We start from the raw sequence: 18,582 nt of genomic DNA on the forward strand, positions 1-18,582 counted from the left end.
GTGTGTTGTAAGTGTGCCCTCATGCACATACATGGAACAGTTTGTATGTAGAAGCCTAGACAACTTGTTGGTGTCGGTTCTTTCCTTTCAACATGTATGATCCAGGGATTGGGCATGGTTGGCCTTTTTTTTCCGCAGGTACCTTTAACACTAAGCCATCTCAATGCCCAATGAGATGTTCTAATGAAGGTTTCCATGGATTCTGTCAAGCCAACAAGTCCATCATCTCACAGATTTCAGTGCCACAGTTTCTCTGAACATATACCAAGTAATCTAATAATGTTATTGATAAATTTTTAGACTATCGTCTGATTTATGCAAGAGGCAAAAAAAAAAAAAAAACAATAAAAGTAAAATGAGCCCTGGGGTGAGTTCACAGGATTCATACTCTGGTGGGCTCATGGGCACACTCATTGAGAGATCTGGGGCCAGTCACTGAGCCTCAGTATGTTCATCTGTGCAATGGAGAAGCAGTGACATCTCAGCCCAGTTCACAGGGATACTGTGAAAATCCAGTAAGTCTACACTTCACAACTTCCCAACCTCCAAAAGGAATAGGAATGGGAGCATTCCAAAAGGAATACTTATTAAAAGGCCAACAAGCAACCTCAGGAACATTTAAGAATTACAGACATAGTAAAACATAATCTGAAAATTCTTATCGGAATTTTTTTCTCAGTTAGATGAGTTTTAAAATGTCTCACCAGAGATGGATTCATGAATTCTTCTAGATACACCCGGCATAGTTTGCGATCCCAGGCATCTGTGATATGGCCCCCATATATGATCTCTCCAAAGAGGTAACGGAGGTCTTCCCACGGGACCTGGGGGGAAAACACATATCTCGGAGTTTCCTTTCCTGTTGCTGTGACAAAATACCTAGACAAAAGCAACTTGAGGAGGAAGGGCAGCTCTGGTGCACAATTTCAAGTTAGTCTGTCATTTTGGGTTAGTCAGGGTGGCAGGTAGGTGAAGCACCTGACCATGTCGTATCCACAGTTTAGATCCCAGGTGAATAATTTAATGTGGCCATTCATAGTCTACGTTCTTTACTCCTTATACAGGCCAAGGCCTAACCCATGGAACAATGCTGCTGCCCATGTGCAGGCCAAGACTTCCCAGCTCAGTGAGCCCAACTGAAATAATTCCCCACAGACACACTCACAGGCCAACCTAATCTAAACGGTCCCCCACTGAGACTCCTACCCCAGGTACTTCTGGATTGTGTCAAGTTGACAATTAAAACTCACCACCATGCCACACAAATATTTACTTCCAGGCCTAGAATATCTGCCCTAGCTGGCTAGTCAGGGCTAGAAGCCCTTTTACCCCAACTGCCCTGCTATGACCCTGTGAGCCAGGTCTAAAACCAGTGTGGACCTGTCTTGAGTTTTTGTGTAGAGCTTCTTGGCAGAATTATTTTCAGTGTATTCTAATAAATTTGGCGAAGCTCAATAAACACACTTCACTATAGGTTTTAGAGGAAACGGAGTCATCTTTGTAACAGGTTATGCGGGCACAGTTGTATATTGGAATTCCATGTGAAACTCCTGACGTGTTTCCCAGTGCTTTCCAGTCTCACCTGCTGTCCTACTTAAGTTTTTATTGCTGTAATACAACATTGACCAAATCCAACTTGGGGGATTGATTGGGTTTATTAAGCCTACAGGTTATAGTCTACCGTGGAGGGAAGCCAAGGCTAGAACAGAAGCAGAAATCATACAGGAAGACTGCTGGCTGGCTTGCTCAGCTACCTTTTGTATGCACTCCAGGCCTTCCCACAGTAGGCTGAATCTCTGCACCATCGATTAGCAGTTTAGGAGATGCCTCCCAGGCATGACAATCAAACTGAAGGAGGCAGTTCTTCTGCTGAGGTTCCCTCTTCTCAGGAGAGTCTAGTTGATACCCTACCCCAAGGCCCATCCCCACCCCCACCCCACCCCCATCTAATGTCTTTACCGTGGGACTCAGGTAGACATTTGCTTTCCATCGCTTTTGCAAAGACCGGGCACACGACTGTTCTGTGGGGCAGTGACTACCATACCATGTTTTATTCGCTGTATCTCCTTCTTTGCTGGCTTCACAGAGTTCAAGCCTCTCCCTGCTACCCCTTCCCTTCCTCTGGGTTTGCAAAACATGCCAGTTTGTGATGAAGCCTTTCGAGACAGGAACCTTTGTACCCCCGGTGGCAGTCTATTGCTTCCCGACAGTTCAAGTAAAATCATAATTATAGCCTTCCCCGTGGCATGATGTGACAGAACAGAGCGAGTCAAATTGCTGAGGCCATTCCAACGTGCTTGCTACAAGTTCATAGGAATTTGAAGAAACGAACCTAAAATGTGTCTTTCTCTTAAGCTGGTTTGATATGGATGAGAAATGCGAGGAGTAGCTACAGTACAGGGCCCTTTCTGTCATGCCACAGACGCCTTCTGCAGAGCAGAATTGGATAGGAACAGACTTACCTGTATTTCCCGTTCAGGTTGAACAAATGCCCTGCATGCCAGTAGTCAATATGTACTTCGCTCATAATTTTAATCAGCTAGGTCTGTTCTTCCAATTATCGATTCTTTCTCCTGCGCTTCATCTTTGGTCTTTAAAAACCTTGCATGGGGGAGGGTGTGTTGGGCACAGATGTGTGCAGTTTGCACACAACATGTGCACATGTATAGACCAGAGGCGGACATCAGGTATTCTCAGTTATTTATTTTACCATGGTGTTTTCCTTAAAGCCAGGGGCTCTCATTTAGCTTGGAGCTCATGGATCTGCTAAAGGAGAGCTCTAGACATCTGCCTGCCAGGCCTTTCCAGCACCATGATCCGAGGCATGGACTTCCATATGTAGCTTTTTATGCTTACACTGAGGAGCTGAGCTTGGGTCCTCATGAAGCAAGCACTTTAGTGGTTGAGCTGCCTCCCTAACCTGTAACTACTGTCTTTTAATGCCTTCTTGTAAAGAGCTGTGGTGGTTTGAATGAGAAGTATCCCTTGTAGTCTCCAGAATTTGAAGACTTGACCTCTAGTTGGTGATGCTGTTAGGGGAGGTTTAGAAGGTACATCCCTGCTGGAGGGAGTAACACCACTGGATCACTGAGGGTGAGCTTTGAGATTAAAAGCTTTGCCTGTCTCCAGTCTTCACTCTCTGCTTCATGCTCAGGGTGAGATGCAATCTCTCAGCTTCCTGTCCCTGCAGCAAGGCCTGCCACCTTCTGCCATGCTGTCTCTGGCATCAGGGTCCCTAACCTTTTGGGACCGTAAGCCAAAATAAACTCAGTTCTTATATCAGTTATCTGGGCCATGAAGTTTTATTTCAGCAACAGAAACGTACCTGATACAAGAACGTTTTTGTACAACCAAGTAGTAATGTGCATGTTAAATTCATTCCAAAATCTTGATAACTTGCATTGTAATGTGTGGCAAGTGACTTTGGCTAAGATATCAGACATGACGGGTTAAACAGGCAAAGCCCACAGAAGGAACAGCAGGGCACAGTGCACTTTACCCCACCAACTGCGGTGCTGCTGTGAAGGCTGGAGAAGAACATGAGCCTTCTCTCCTGCCCTTCCCTCCTTGTGTGCCTCTATTGTGTACAGAGCTCAGCTGACAGAGGACTACCACCTGGATCCAGACATTAGCGGAAGTATTAACTGGCCTGTTTCTTCCTTTAGAACTGTTAGAATAATTGTATGTGCAGTAGTTTACACGAAGCATGCTGAGATCCACGGGGCCTGGTGGAGTGGGCCTGTAATCTGAGCTACCCAGGAGCCCAAGGCAAGAGACTCAAATTCAAGCCAGTCTGGGCTACAGAGTGAGTTCAAAGCCAAGCCTGGACAACGTAGTGAAACCCTATCTCAAAACAAAAAGGAAACAAACTTTTTTAGAGGAGAGCCGAGGATTTATCTCGGTGGTAATGCCCTGGCCTAGCATGTATGGAGTCTTAAATTCAGTCTCTAATACTAAATGAAATAAAATAAAGTAAAATAAAAAATAAAAAACAAAAGCAAGACAAACAATGAAAGAAGAAAAAAATGACTGGACCATTGATCACAAACCATATAAAACCCATTTACTTTGAAAGGATACGCTCGGAATATGTCTGTGGGGAGAAGGCACCGCTGATACACACGTCTTGTGTGTGCATACTGTCATAGCAGTCAAGCTGCCTCCCAACCTAAGAAACACTGTGGAAAACCCGTGACGACGATTACCAAAAGAGCAATAAGCTATCCTTTCATTAGAAACATGGATAGGAAGTCTATAAAGGACTTCCTATAAAGAAAGTCCCTTTCTAGGCAGCCTCTGATCAGCTTGACAAACATGGCTACTGATGTCACTTAGTGGGAAAAGTTCCCTTGTGGAGATGATGCTGGTCCAGCCCCGCTTAGGAACTAACGCTCTTCTCGTCTCCAACCCAACCTCGTGGTTCAAGAGTTTACACAACTGTTCTCAGCACAAGGCTTTCCCACACCCATCTGCAAATGAATTTTCGTTCCCACATAACAATCATCCATCTGCCTTCAACTTCAAATCAAGGTGAGCATTACTGAGAAAGTCACAACAAGGTGGCATTTCTAATACATAATAATGACACGCGCAGGAAACGCACCATTATTTATACGTGTGACGCACTGTAAATTGCTTCCATCATCAAAACTAATTGTGGTGATTATTAATGCGGTGTTATGAACTGTCAGAACTGCTGTATGTAATTACATTTGTGCAAATGCTTCATTACCTGCCTAATGAATCTGGCCTAGATGCACATGTAAACCACTGTTTTTGTTAACATAATGAAGGACATTTTTTTCTTTTTTTTTTTTTCTTTTTTTTTGCATAAGCTACTGGTGTAGAACTGGTTTGACCTATCTTATGAAAACCTTTACTCTGGTTTATTTTCACACTTGGCGGATGATGCTTATGCAGTGTTGGCTACTTCAAAAGAGAAATGGTGGTCCGTTCCATTAGGGCCCAAAGACTGACATTTTCCACGCACTCCTCGGAAGGGGTTATCTGATGGCGGCACTTACGTGAGGGTTTGCCTCTAAGTGGTTGTAGAGGATGTTGGTGCAGATGGTCAGGTCTCCCGGGCTGAAAGGATAGCTTCGGCTCCAGCCCTGGGGACCAAACCTCAGTCTCCCGGCCACGCAGCCATGGAAGTAACACAGGGAGAAGAGGATGCTTTTAAACTCCTGATCCTTGGAGCACATCTCGAGCGTATCCTGAGAGGAGAAACAAGGTATGGCTGGTTAGCCCTCCGTACAGTGTATAGGGGCAAAGGCTTGGATTCCCGTCACCCCCGTGGATGGCTTCAGAATGATCAAGCTGTGTGTCCCGGACAAGTGGACACCATTTGGCTTTGCTGAAAAGTAAGAGGAAGGCTTTTTATTTTTCCTTTTTGAGATAGTCTCTTACGTATCCCAGGCAAACCAAAACTTTGCTATGCAGGCATGGAAACGCTTGAACTCCAGATCTGCCTGCCTCCACCTCCCAAATGCTGGGGTTCCAGGACTGTGCCACGTGTACCTGGGTTAGCAGGAATGGGGATCAGTCTCAGGCTTTTGCGCACTCTCCCAACCAAGCAATACCCTTAGCTCATGCTCCTCCTTAATGTCTCCAGGATGCTAATATTTCTGATATCCTTTCCCCTGGAGAACGGGAAGACTTCGGATGACATAATCTTAGAACCATCGTTAGCAGAGTTCTAGGCAGAGCTACCCATTCTTCCAAGTTCCGTGGTAACTAAGATCACCTATGCACATGGCCACCCACTGAAAGACTGTCCCCAAGTCTCTTCTGAAGCCACAGGTGCCACATGAGCAAGGTTTTGCTGACAATTTTTGAGCAGAAGTGATTGGCATAGTTTCCCTTCCGTGTCATTTGCTTAAGATGTGCATTTGTCTTGTCCACATCACCCCTTTTATTCTGTGACGAACAATGAAGACCGGACAAGCCTGGCACTCTCCATTCAGGTGCGGTGTGAGAGCACCCGGCTTTCTTGCTGTAGTCACTAGAATCTGATTCTGTGTGTTTATGTGTTCCTAGGGTTTGAACCTAGTACCTCACTCAAGCATGCAGGCACCCTAGCACTCAACTTGACTTCCAGCCCTGCTCCTCTGTATTACAGCAGTTTAGTCCAGACCTTAATTAATCCGGGACACATGACCTTCCAATGAACTGAGGAAGAAATATTGTTGAAATGACTGAGTGGCTTGTGAAGCTCAGGGTGTGGACAAGATCTGCAGGATTTCTGTATGTCAGGGGAGGGCACTGGGTCCTAGTAAGCCACACTGACACAGCTAAGGCCCCTATCAGCAGTCCAATACCAAGGTAGGAAACATCAGACCTACTGCTAAGAAGTTCTCTAGCCAGCACCAGTGGAAGGGGAAGCCCTGGGTCCTGCTAAGACTGAACCCCCAGTGAACTAGATTGTTGGGGGGAGGGCAGCAATGGGGGGAGGATGGGGAGGGGAACACCCATAAGGAAGGGGAGGGGGAAGGGGGATGTTTGCCTGGAAACCGGGAAATGGAATAACACTCGAAATGTATATAAGAAATACTCAAGTTAATAAAAAAAAAAAAGTTCTCTAGCCATTCTCAAATTCATCAAACGGGAAAGAAAAGTCAAGAATAGGACCCAGGCTGAACCGTTCTGCCTTCTCTTCTTCCAGAATCCTAACCATAGCCAGTTCATATTTAAAATGACTCTAATCTCTTTGGTCACATACCAAGGCTATTTAGGAACGCTGAGAGAAATCAACGTCTGGCTTCCCAGGGGACTTCTGGGTTGGGTTCGCTGCTACCGGCCATCACCAGGAAAGTGTTCCTTCTCTGCTAATAATACGCGCAGCAGAATTGGCTTTGCTAAATATAGTTTTGTAATCGCCTGGCTACATGTAGTTCAGAGCCAAGAGGATCTCTTAAGTTGCACTAAATTAGGCTATATTTAGGTGGTTCGTGGGGATAAGAGGTGTGATAACCAAAAATAAAAATCTCCACAACTAAACATCAAAAAAAGGGAAGATGGTAATAGATAAATGATATAATTTTTAAGGCTGTAAAAAAATGTTACTTTTAAGTGTGTGGTGTTTCTAAGAAACAGACTGTATTTGAAATTTCATATCAGAACTAACAAGATACTAAGATACTAAGTAGCCACTTGTATGAATCACATTAAAGCCTAAGGTACTACACCAAGGACAGTAATTCGATCTATTATCATATGTAACTTGGTTTTATCTTCAGTGTTTAAAAAATAAAAACAAAAAAGCCAATGCCCCTTGGGTTATGATGTTCTACCAGCATAAACATAGAAAGAAAGTGCGAGGCAGGCGTGGTCCTGCCAGCTCCACATTTTGAAACAGTTGCACATCCATACAAATGGTGAGCATCAGGCTGGGTGCAGCTCGGTTGGCAGGATGCTGGCCTATCAGGATGCACAGAGCCCTGGATTTGATCCCCAGCATAGTGTAGACAGGGCATGGTACTGTGGCCTGTCATCTCAGCACATAGGTGGCAGAGGCAGGGGCATGAGAAGTCCAACATTGCCTCAGCTACTCAGGAAGTTAAGGAAAGCCCACACAAAACCCTGCCAAGAAGATACAAAGTAGAAATTTAAAAAGTGAAGGGGAGGGAAAGAGGGAGGGAGGGAGGGAGGGAGGAAAAACTACACAATTGGGATTGTTAATAGGAAACAGGTATGCTTATTGATGTGTCAGATTATGTAACTGATACACATCTTTTGACTGTATAGACACGTTTCCCAGAAAAGGGAATCTATGCTCTCCCTCTAAAACACTTTGTATGAGAAGAACCCCAAATGGCAATTCTTTCTGACATCTACCCTTGAGCTAAAAGCTGTGAAGGTTGGTAGCATCCTTTCAGAAATGGTTCTTTGGCGTCTCATCTCCCGGTGGTCAGATTTGCCTAAGCATTCATTCTGTGATATTTTCCGGGAAGAAACACTGACATGAAATGAACTTACTCATTTGCAGGGAGTATGCCAAAGTTCGGATGTAAGTTCTGATTTAAGAAGAAAGACTATAATGATAGATTTAGGAGACAGGGTGGTGGTTTGGCAGATGAGGAACCGGGTTGTGAAAGCCAGAAGACATGGGTTCAAATCTCCAATACCCATGTAGAGCTATAAGTAACAATGTGGACCTATAATCCCAGCATTTCAGGGTGAAGATAGGTGGATCATACGAGTTTGCTAGCCAGTCATCGTAGCTAAAATGGCAAGCTTTCGGTTCAGTGAAAGACCCTATCTATAAATAAATAAATAAACAAACAAATAAATAAATAAGGTTGAGAAATGGAGGAGACACCTGGCACTATCCTCTGCTTCAGCATGGGTGTATGTTGTTATGTACATATATATATATATGTATATATATATGTATATATGTGTGTGTGTGTGTGTATTTCCTATGCATATAACCCTGTGCCACACTCATGTGTATATGCACTCATACATGCACTCCCCCCCCCAAAAAAAACCCTATAGACTTAAGGCAACGTGATAAACTTTGGCCTATAAAGTGAGTCCAGTCCCCTGCTATGTGTTTTTCAAATTCTGTAGTTTTCATTTTATGTAGTTGTCTGTGGACAACTACAGCCCAAACAATATTAAATAGAAAATGCAGGAAACAGTTCTTTTTTCTTCTTTTTAAAAAGATTTTACTTATTTTATGTATGTGAGTACACTGTAGCTGTCTTCAGACACACCATAAGAGGGCATCAGATCCCATTACAGATGGTTGTGAGCTACCATGTGATTGCTGGGATTTGAACTCAGGACCTCTGGAAGAGTAGTCAGTGTTCTTAACCACTGAGCCATCTGTCCAGCCCCCAGGAAACAGCTCTTATATTTTAAACTCCTTGTTACATTATAGTGTTATGAGTGTCCCATTTTACCATTGTTAATCCCTTACTGTGAAAAATTTGGAAGTTAAACTTTATCTTACGTATGTATGTATATATGTGTGTATGTATATATGTATGCATGTATGACCACATACACAATTTATAAAGGATTTAGTATTACCCTGATTTCCAGTTTCTATTGAGCATCTTGGTACACATGCTACATGAAAAAGGTGTGACTGACTAATACATTAATTTACAGGATGGGTCTTTGTAAGAAAACAAACATGTTCCCTTTGCTGGTTCTTGTTTCTCCTTTCAATCTTCTGTTGGGGAGAAGGACATGGGGCTGCCATTCTATCTATTATCTATGGTCAGGAAAGAGCTCTAACTATGACAATATGCATGGGGGATGGGTGGGTGACAATGCTGTGGTGACCCAGATGAGCTTTGAAGGGTGTGCTCTTTACTCTTCTGTCAGTGATGAAACATGGTGACCTAGTCACAGTATAGAAGGAGGAGTTTATTTTAGCTTATAGTTCCGAGGGCATGGAAGTCCATGCTGCTTGGAAGTTATGACGAGCAAGCTGGAGATGTGAGCAGGGAGCTAAGAGGTCACAATTTCAGCCACAAACAGGAAGCAGAGTGAGCCAACTGGAGGTAGGGCCAGGCTATGAACTCTCAGAGCCTGCCCCAGTGATGGAACTTTTCCATTGCCCCCTGTAAACCTCCACAAACAGCAACATCAACTCGGGACCAAATGTGGAGCCCATAGACATCATTTCTCATTTACAGCACCACAAGGGACCTGCCTATAGAACTCTCGTGTTATAATGAACATTTCCCAACTTGTTTAAGCCAGTGTTGTCGCAAAAGAACATCTTTAAAAAATAAAACAAAACAAACAAACCCACGAAGTCTGCTTTTGATAAAAGGGTTCCAGGAGCCCATCGACAGCCAGCCATGGGGGCACAGGTGACTACCTTATAATGAGATATGTGACTATCAGGTTGATAGGATCCAGAATCACCTACAAGTCAAGCATCTGGAAATGCCCATGAAGACTTATCTAGGTTAGGTTAGCTGAGGTGGGGAGACCCAGTCTAAATGTGGGGAATTCCATTCAATGGACTGGGCTGGGGTCTCAGACTGAGTAAAACAGAGACAGCAAACCATGGACTCGATGTGGCGGGGCACCTCCTGTTCCCTGCCATGGTGGACTGTATGCCTGGAGCTAGAAGCCTAGTGGCTCTGATCAGGGTCTTTTATCACAGCAACAGGAGAATTATCTAAAACACAGTCTGAACAAAAATGTCTTTTGTTTCAGACATCATGGCAAACCAGTATCTTTGAACCTTTGCATTTCTGTAATGTTTTCCTTTAGTGGGTTGTTAAAACAGGCTTAAAGGTACATGTTGTGAACAGATAATTATTTGCTTTTGCCTCTTAGGGTTAACTAAGTCTTAGTTTTCAAGAGATCTTCTGCTACAAAGACATTTTCTTCTCTAAAGTTATTAAAAAGTCTTTCAACAAATGTACCTTTCAGTTGATGTGTGTAGTTGCACAGACGGCAGTTAGAAGAGCCATTTGTCCTTCAGTAAGAGCAGGTGTTCTTAAGTATGCACAAGCACTGTGGGGAAATCTTTCCCTATCAGCAGAGTTTGGGAACATGCACCTCCCTAGTGAGATCAACCAAAGTTTCAATCTGTGGTGGTATGAGCAGGTATGGCCCCCATAGACTCATGCCTTTGAATTTCAGGTGAAACGTAGGTGTATTCATTAGTATCTATTCATGTAGTCATTAAAATAGCAACGGGGAAACTTCTTCCAAAGAGTAATACACTTGAAGATAGAATGGGGGACTGTTGGGGAAGAGGAAGAGTACCAGCAAGAGGGGGCTCAAGAAAGAGTAATGAGGGGTAGATCTCATCACTGTGCACTGTATACGTGCATGAGCATGTCACAATGAATCCATTAATTTATGCATAATCAACATACACCAGTCTAAAAGGGGAGGGAAAAGTACTGCCCATGAGCACATGTGGGCACATGCATACACGTGTGCACACAGACAGACAGACAGACAGACACACACACACACACACGCACTCATATACACACAGATATTTCACTTCACCAGTCTAAATAAGACACGTGAGTTGAGGAAGGCCCTGCCGTCCATCTCTTGAGAAGGCAGCAGCTGTGTTGTTAGACCAGCTGCTTCTGCTTTCTTACCTGGTCAAAGTTGTATAGAGCAGCATGCAGGTTGGCCAGCATTCCTGTGGGGGGCTCGTTGGTGATCTTAATGGAATTTTCCAGGAGGCCTTGAGGGATGACAGGCTCGTGTTGGGAAGGTGCAGCCTCGGCACTCAGGAACACCCTGTAATCCCTGTGGCTTCCTTGACTGAACTTTTCAAGGAGTTTCTCCAAGGTTCCCAGCCATTTGGCTACCAGATGAACATTCTGCAAGACAGCAGGGCTGTGACTCCTGTGGCATTTCAGGATAGGACCTGAATTATAGTAATAGAATTTTTCCCAATGTATGAACATGTTGCCATGTTGCCAACTCAAGAGAACCATGATGTGTTTCTGGCCTTGAATTCACAGAGATCTGTCTGCCTCTGCTTCCCAGTTCTAGAATGAAAAGTCATGCCCTGCTAGTTTTTATCCAGGAAAAGAAAAACAAACAACCAGACAGATTGGGACACTGAACACACTCAATCCTGTCCGATGTCATTATAAAGCCACGCGCCCAGTCCGTATGACCTATTTTACACAGTGGCTTACCAATCGCTTCTCCCTACAACTCTGCTAAATTCAAGCTCAATTGCTGACACATATCTGGGTTAGCTTATAAGCTCTAACAGGCCTAAAAAAATCTGATCCCTTATTTCATTTGAAAGACTCCTCTATCCACACTTCTCATTAGCATGTAGCTTTAAGAGATGTAAGGAAAGAAGACAGAGCCACATTCATTTTGTAAGATGCTCTGTGTATTCCTAACGTACTCTATTTCTTAAATCCTAGCTTAGTCAATAAATTTACCCTCCCTCAAATACACATAACTTCTCTCTCTCTCTCTCTCTCTCACATACACAAACACATATATACACATACACAAACACAGACACACACATATATACACATACACATACACACACCCATATATACACATACACACAAACACACACACACACACACACACACACACACACACACACACACACCATGATAATTTTGCTTTCAGGTTCATGAATTCCAAATTTGATCTTTCACTGCTCTTTAATTAATACCTGTAGTGTGTGTGTGTGTGTGTGTGTGTTATGTGTGTATGCTAATGCACGTGTGTGTGCCTATATGTCAGAGATGACTGAAAGTCCACTCTTTTCCTTCCATGGTGGGTTGTAGGTGTTGAAATCACATTGTCAGCTTTGTAAGGCAAGTGCTTTTACCTACTGAGCCATCTCGTTTTTCCTGAAGAAGTTTTGATACAGTGATTGAATATCATTCCTACGTATATGGGATTATTTCCAAAAAGGAAAAAAAAAAAACTGTCAGAAATAATGACAGCTACAGAAATGGGGAGTTGGATGCAGAAGAGAAAGGTAGCACAGCACACTCTCAATTTGTGTGCAAAAGATCTGCCAGTCTGCTCTCTTCATTACGCATTTTCATTCCAGTGGTAAACACTGAGCAGCAAGGCATTCTGGGCCAAACTGTGTTCCTCCAGAGTGGATGAGCTGAAGCTTGATTTAGATACAGAGTTCTTTCAAAGGGCAATTGAGGCTAAATTTGGTCACGCAACCCAATGTAACAGTGTCTAGGATTAGGTCCGGAAAACCCAAGAGGAAAATCATATTCAGATGGCCACCCTACTTCATGGACAGAGAACACAGAAGAAACTAAGACTTCCAGCTCAGACTTCCAGCCACCCCAACTGTGAGGAATTAAGCATGTGCTAATTAAGTGAGCCAGCCTGGGATACTCTGACGGAGCAGGCTGGAACTTTCATCTGGGGGGGGGGGGGATGGGGGGGATGGGAGGAATACGAGCTCAGTTTCTTCTGCAGGCTTGCTATTAGCTTATGAGTACAGACCGCATCACACCTCACTGTGCCACTCAGGAACGTGAGGGCCACACACAGCAATGAAATCTGTTCTTCTGCTTTATTTATTTCCAGTATGCTTTCTCACTTAAAGTTGGCATGAAACAAATGCAAGAACAGTCTAGGCGACGACTTTGAAGTTGGGGACGGAAAAGCCTGTGCAATGATGAGGTAACTCTCATATCTTTAATGCTACCCGCTGTGCTCACGAGGAACGATTTTAATACTTGCTAGGTTCACTCACAAGTCATCTGGTGTACGTACGAGACACTCAGCTGCCACCCTGCGTCCTGGGTAACTGCCTGTCTTGACTGCAGGCTCCAGTAAAATGCTAACCCAAAAGCCTGACGGAGGTTGTTTGCAGTAACAGTCATTTTAGGGTTGGGTAGAAATTAGTTGGCATGTGCATCCATTTTGTATCCCTGTGCAGATATAATTTACCATAAATTTTAAGCAATTGTAACAAGCTCCTATTATGCCGGTCTAGTCTTCCTTTGAAGTCTTACCTTTTCTTTTATCTGCCAAAGGGATTGTAGAACCATTAGAAACCAGAATGGCTGAAGGCCTGGCAAGGTCTCTCCTCTCCAGCTATTGTTTGTGTGGTTAGACAAGTGGACGGTAGGCATATTCGGCTAAACAGATTATACTTTGTGTCTTCAGGTGTGGACTAGAAACTTCAAAGCAGATGCATGACGTCGTATGTAACAAAGTCTTTCGAGATTTCTTTATTAAGATAACTCACAACTTGAATTCTAGGTGCTAAACTGGAAGCTCACATAGGTACCAAAGAGGAGAAACTATTTACTTTGAGCCACCGGCTCTTTTGAGGATGACCCTATCCTTACAGCTGTGTCTACAGTCTGAGCTTTTAGATTCATGAGGATGTGTGTGCATGGGGCTCTGTCATCTATACAAGACTTTGATGTACCTGCCATGTCTGACCAACCACTGTGCTTCTGAGAACTGACTTCTCTACTGTTACCCAGTTGACTCTGAACCTCACAAGGGGACACACTGCCCCAAGTTCCCAAGCCGAGGCTCTAGTGAGATGCCATCTATGCAGAGAGCATCACCAATTCAGAAGGGCATTTGTTGCAGATGGAATTCTGCCTGTAATTTAGGGGCAGTTTCTGCATTAATCCAGATCCATGCCAAGCAGAAATGTGCATCAAGCCTCTATACTAGAGACACTAGGGAAAGCCAATGCTGGACCTTTGGAAGAGAGTGGCCGTGTAGCTAGTTTAAAGAAAGGTTGGTGCTAAGTAGTAACTATGCCACTACCATCTCCGTGGGCTAATCCAAGACTTACTTTTCTCACCTCTAGGTGGAGAACAGCATTGACCTCAGAGCTTTGCTATTGTGACTGGAGTGTTCCATGAATTGCCTGTTCAAGAACCTTCAGGTTGATGGTGTCACACACCAAATACCCAGCATGCTTACAGCTAGCACTGCTGTAGGAACCAGTCCAGCTCCCCAGCCCCCCACCCCCTCTTAGGCCCAAAGATTACCCAGAGGACACTGGGTTTATAGAATATTGGACCTGTGTGTGTGTGTGCCCTAGAAAGAACTACAGTAGCTGTCTACTCCAGTCTCTCAATTTATGTGTATTGTGTGTATATCTGATATGTGTGTGTATGTGTGTGTGTGTGTGTGTGTGTGTGTGTGTGTGTGTGTGCATGTATACAATGTTCTGTGAACTTTAAAATGACCCACAGATTCTAATACTACGACATTGGTGTTAGCAATCAGGCATTCTTCCTGGCCTGCCCTTGGGACCCAGCTAGCAGCAGCTTTACACCATGACCTGTCATGGCCAGGTGCACATAAAAGGGTCCCCAGCCATCCCATCTCTACCTGTCTGTCTGTCTGTCTACCTATCCATCCATCCATCCATCTCCTCCCTCCCTCCTCATCCCTTCTCTCTCCCTCCACCTTCTCTTCCTCTCTTTTTCTCATTCTCTCTCTTTCCTCCCATCCCCTCTCTCTGTCTTCCTGTTTGTCTGCCTGTCTGCCTCTATCTCTTCCTCCTATGCCCGCTCTGAGAAGGCCTTTTGCTTTTCCCTCCCGCAATGAACCTCTTACACTAGATCCTTTCCATGGCGTAGTTCCCGATAAAGGTACAAGCACCCCTCACCTCTTTTATCCTACCAGTTAGCATAGCCATCTCCATTAGCCGCTCATTCTCCTCTCTTCCACACCGATAATGTGTGAAGGTTCTGCGGATAACTCTGAGCTTGCATCAGGGCCCTGCTCTGCTGGACAGGGCAGCAGAGTGTGGCCCATCCTATGGGTTTGCACCCGATGTTTTCCCATGAAAGCTTTATACTCACCTGAAGGAAGACCCAGTGTCCTCCAATGGCTGCTTTCTCCAGCGCCATTTCTGCCACTAGTTCCTGACCTTGCCCTAGAGACACATTGTGGAATTTTCCAGAGTCAATCGTAAATCCCAGCCTTTTGCCTGTGGGAGAGTTGGGGGTGGAGGGGAGAAAATGTTAACTTGGGAGGGGAGTCTGGAATTTTGAGGTCTAATGTACGTCTGTGGCCACAGCTGCCACCTGATAGGTTACCTTCCTACGGAATCCTAATGACCTCCCTATTGTTTCCAGTGGCGTTATTTTGAGCTTTCTCCAGATGCCTCCCTACATGCATTTTGAAAAGCCAGTGGAAGTCAGCTCCTTTGGTTTTATGATAATGAAGCTTTTGACATTTTGATAGATGGCAGCATTGTTAGCTAGCTTTCTAAACTCCTGCAGGAGTAGGAGTTCTTTCCCCTCAGAGAAAGGAGCAACATGTGGTAGAAATTGCATCCGTTTTTTTTTTTGAAGGGATTGGCTCCTTGGGTAAATGTACTGGCTCTCACCTTGTGAGGCTGCATTTAAATGGAGCCCAGGCAGGCAGGTCACAGCTACATTAACCTGGTATTCCTGGAGCAGGCTGTGGGGGTAGTAATCCAGAGCTCGGAGTGACTGGTGCCTCATACAATTGAATAGACTCACCCTAATGACCATTATTTAGTCGCAGGGGGTACAAGATTACATGAGCATGGAGAAAATTGCCCTCTGGCCCTCATAGCGTCAAAAGGTGGAAAACAGTACAAAAGAACCCCGCATTGTGCCAACCGGATGAATGTTCTGTTGGAGAGATGCTCCAGACTGCTGTGTTGTTAGCTCTGCATTTTCTGCACACAAATGGGGGTGCGGGGAGTACTGAACAGAAAGGGTGGGCAGGAGCTGAAGACAGGAGGGAAGGAAAGGAGGCCGGTGCGCCTCCTGGCTACTCACCAAGCACCTCTAAGTCTTTAAGGGCATCAACGCCTGGGGACAGGATGAAAAACACTGGGGTGCCTGGGCTGCTTTCTCCAAATGCTTTACCCAGATCCAATCTCGTTCTCTCCACGTACTTCGTACCTAGCTTCTCCTCTACAAAATTTCTGTTTAAGAAAAGAACATGCAAAGCGGGAACAGAACAAAAAAAAAAAAAAAAAAAAGACAGCCACCCTCTCCCGACAAATAGAAACCTGTGTTTTCGACTTGAGAACTGTCGCCTCCTTGGGTACACTTCATTTGAGGCACAAGAAAGGGACGAACTGTGTTTAGGGTAACAGTTGTCTTTCTTAGGGGAGCTGCGGGAATCCGAATAGATTTTTTTTAGGCAGTGCATCACTGAAATTGCCCCTGCTGAAATTCGGAAGCCTACGCTGCGTTTGGGGGTCCTTTTCTGGGCACCATCAGCTGTCCACATATGGCTCTGCAGCCCCCAAATCTCCTGCCGCATTCCTCCATTACTTATTAACAGTTCATTAGATTTGCCACAGTGCAATTTTCCAGCCTGCTGGGCTTCCCGTGAATATACAAATGCTTTGGAGGGGTGTTTCCCACAGGGGAATGCAATTAAGCAGGGGTTATTTTCCAGGAGCATCAGACCTAGCAGAAAGCAAGGACTGCGAAGCAGAGTGAACTTGTAAAGCAGTGTTCCACAGAGGCCATTGCAGAGGGGAAAATTGGTCAAACTAGACAAAGCAAAGGAAGAGAGCCCAGAGGCATGTGGATGCTGAGGAAGAAACGCAGCACACAGGGCATGGAGCTGGGAACAACACCTTGGTTGGCGAATTCAAATTAAGAGAAGACTGGGGTGAATTAAACAGTGTGTTACTATCTAGAGGCCAAGAGGGCAGAGGAAAGGGCCCTGGAACTGCCCTATGGTTGGTGGTTTCTGCTTTTAAAGTGTGGTGACCATAAAATTACAGGGCCATGAGCGGCTCCGTGAAGGTAGCTTGCTTTCTGTTTGAGAGGTCCAGCCTTCAGAGCCAACGTACAGCCAGTAACAGAGGTGATGGGAATAGACAGACCATCCATGCTCTGCTCCCACTGTGCTGATCTGCTGATATCCAGACCTTCCACAAATAGCAGCCCAGATCCCCATCCCTCGAACTCAAATTCAGAATTCAGCTGTTTGGAAGGATGTGAGTCTCCATCCTTCAATGGTTCACCGTTGAGTGGTTAGCCAGTTTTAACAGTAACAGGGATCATAGAAAGGGGATCCTAGCAGGATTTCTCCTCAGTCCATCTTCTGTGCTAATCTGCATTGCTGAAGAGGCACACTGCTCACCTCAGGGCATATGTCATCCTGTCAGGCCGCACTGCTCTCAAAATAATCAGTTTCTGTATTAAACTTTTCTTCTTCCATTCTTGCGGTAACTTTTCTTTTTCCGGGCACTCGGACTCTACCCATTTCCTCCACTGCTTGGCAGATCCTTCCACATCTCGGTCTAGGCCTCGGAATTCCTCCATGAGGGCGACTGCCTGCAATGCAACACAAAAAACACAGTCCCTGCTTAATTGCAAGGGATGCTGGGAACAGAGCGCAAAACTTGAGACAGACACAGGCAGCCCTCCTATCACTCTCAAGATTTCCTGAATGCTTTTCTGTCCTGCTTGGACTAAGGGTCAGTGACAACCTCAGGGCTCTAGCCTTGTTGACCTTGGTCAATGAGAAGTCTTGGTGGATGCATGGGCATGAGTATGTCAGTGGTGAGGGTAGGCATAGCATGGCTTCTTTGCCAGCTCTTTCCTAGCTGACAGGTTGTCTGTAACTAAGTTCCCTCCATAAAGGCCCTGGTGGTTGGCCCCTTCCATTGCCTCATCCTCCATATTTTAGCAAATGCTTTTTTTCTTTTCTATTCTTGGTTGATTCTCTTATTGCCTTCTTGGCCAACCTTTGTGCTGTCTGCTTGGTGGTGAGGCCCTGAGTTACAAAATGTTACAAATCCATAATTCTAAAGGGATAATTGAATTAAAAATACAAATTTCTAAAACTATTCTCTAAACCTTCCTAATGCTGTGACCCTTTTTTATGGTTCCTCATTTCATGGTGACCTCCCCAACCATAAAATTCTATTGTTGCTACTTCATAACTGTAATATTGCTACTGTTAGAAGTTGTAATGTGGGCTGGAGGGATGGTTCAGAGGTTAAGAGCACTGACTGCTCTTCCAGAGGTCCTGAGTTCAATTCCCAGCAACCACATAGTGGCTCACAACCATCTATAGTGGGAACCTATGCCCTCTTCTGGCATGCAAGCATACATGCAGGGAGAATGTTGTATACATAATAAATAAATC

At 44.7% G+C, this 18,582-nt stretch overlaps 1 protein-coding gene and 1 long non-coding RNA gene across 2 annotated transcripts in view; one reads left to right on the plus strand and one right to left on the minus strand.

Annotated features, from left to right (window-relative positions):
• The window catches only part of Dnah11 (dynein, axonemal, heavy chain 11), a 316,147-nt gene that overhangs the window by 16,569 nt on the left and 280,996 nt on the right, over positions 1–18,582 (minus strand). Inside the window, exons 71-76 of the mRNA XM_087554982.1 lie at positions 17,572–17,765; positions 16,245–16,393; positions 15,294–15,421; positions 11,094–11,321; positions 5,025–5,216; positions 705–824 (exon numbers count right to left, since the gene is read on the minus strand). Of these exons, the coding sequence (XP_087411108.1) occupies positions 705–824; positions 5,025–5,216; positions 11,094–11,321; positions 15,294–15,421; positions 16,245–16,393; positions 17,572–17,765 (1,011 nt within the window). The remainder of the gene's footprint in view (positions 1–704; positions 825–5,024; positions 5,217–11,093; positions 11,322–15,293; positions 15,422–16,244; positions 16,394–17,571; positions 17,766–18,582) is intronic.
• LOC120093173 (uncharacterized) lies at positions 12,647–17,648 on the plus strand. Its single transcript, XR_015622641.1, has 3 exons — positions 12,647–12,797; positions 13,039–13,134; positions 14,288–17,648. It is a non-coding gene; the product is annotated as an uncharacterized LOC120093173 (long non-coding RNA).

The sequence above is a fragment of the Rattus norvegicus genome, chromosome 6 (assembly GCF_021556685.1).
Source record: "Rattus norvegicus strain SHRSP/BbbUtx chromosome 6, alternate assembly SHRSP_T2T, whole genome shotgun sequence".
Lineage (NCBI taxonomy): Eukaryota > Metazoa > Chordata > Mammalia > Rodentia > Muridae > Rattus > Rattus norvegicus.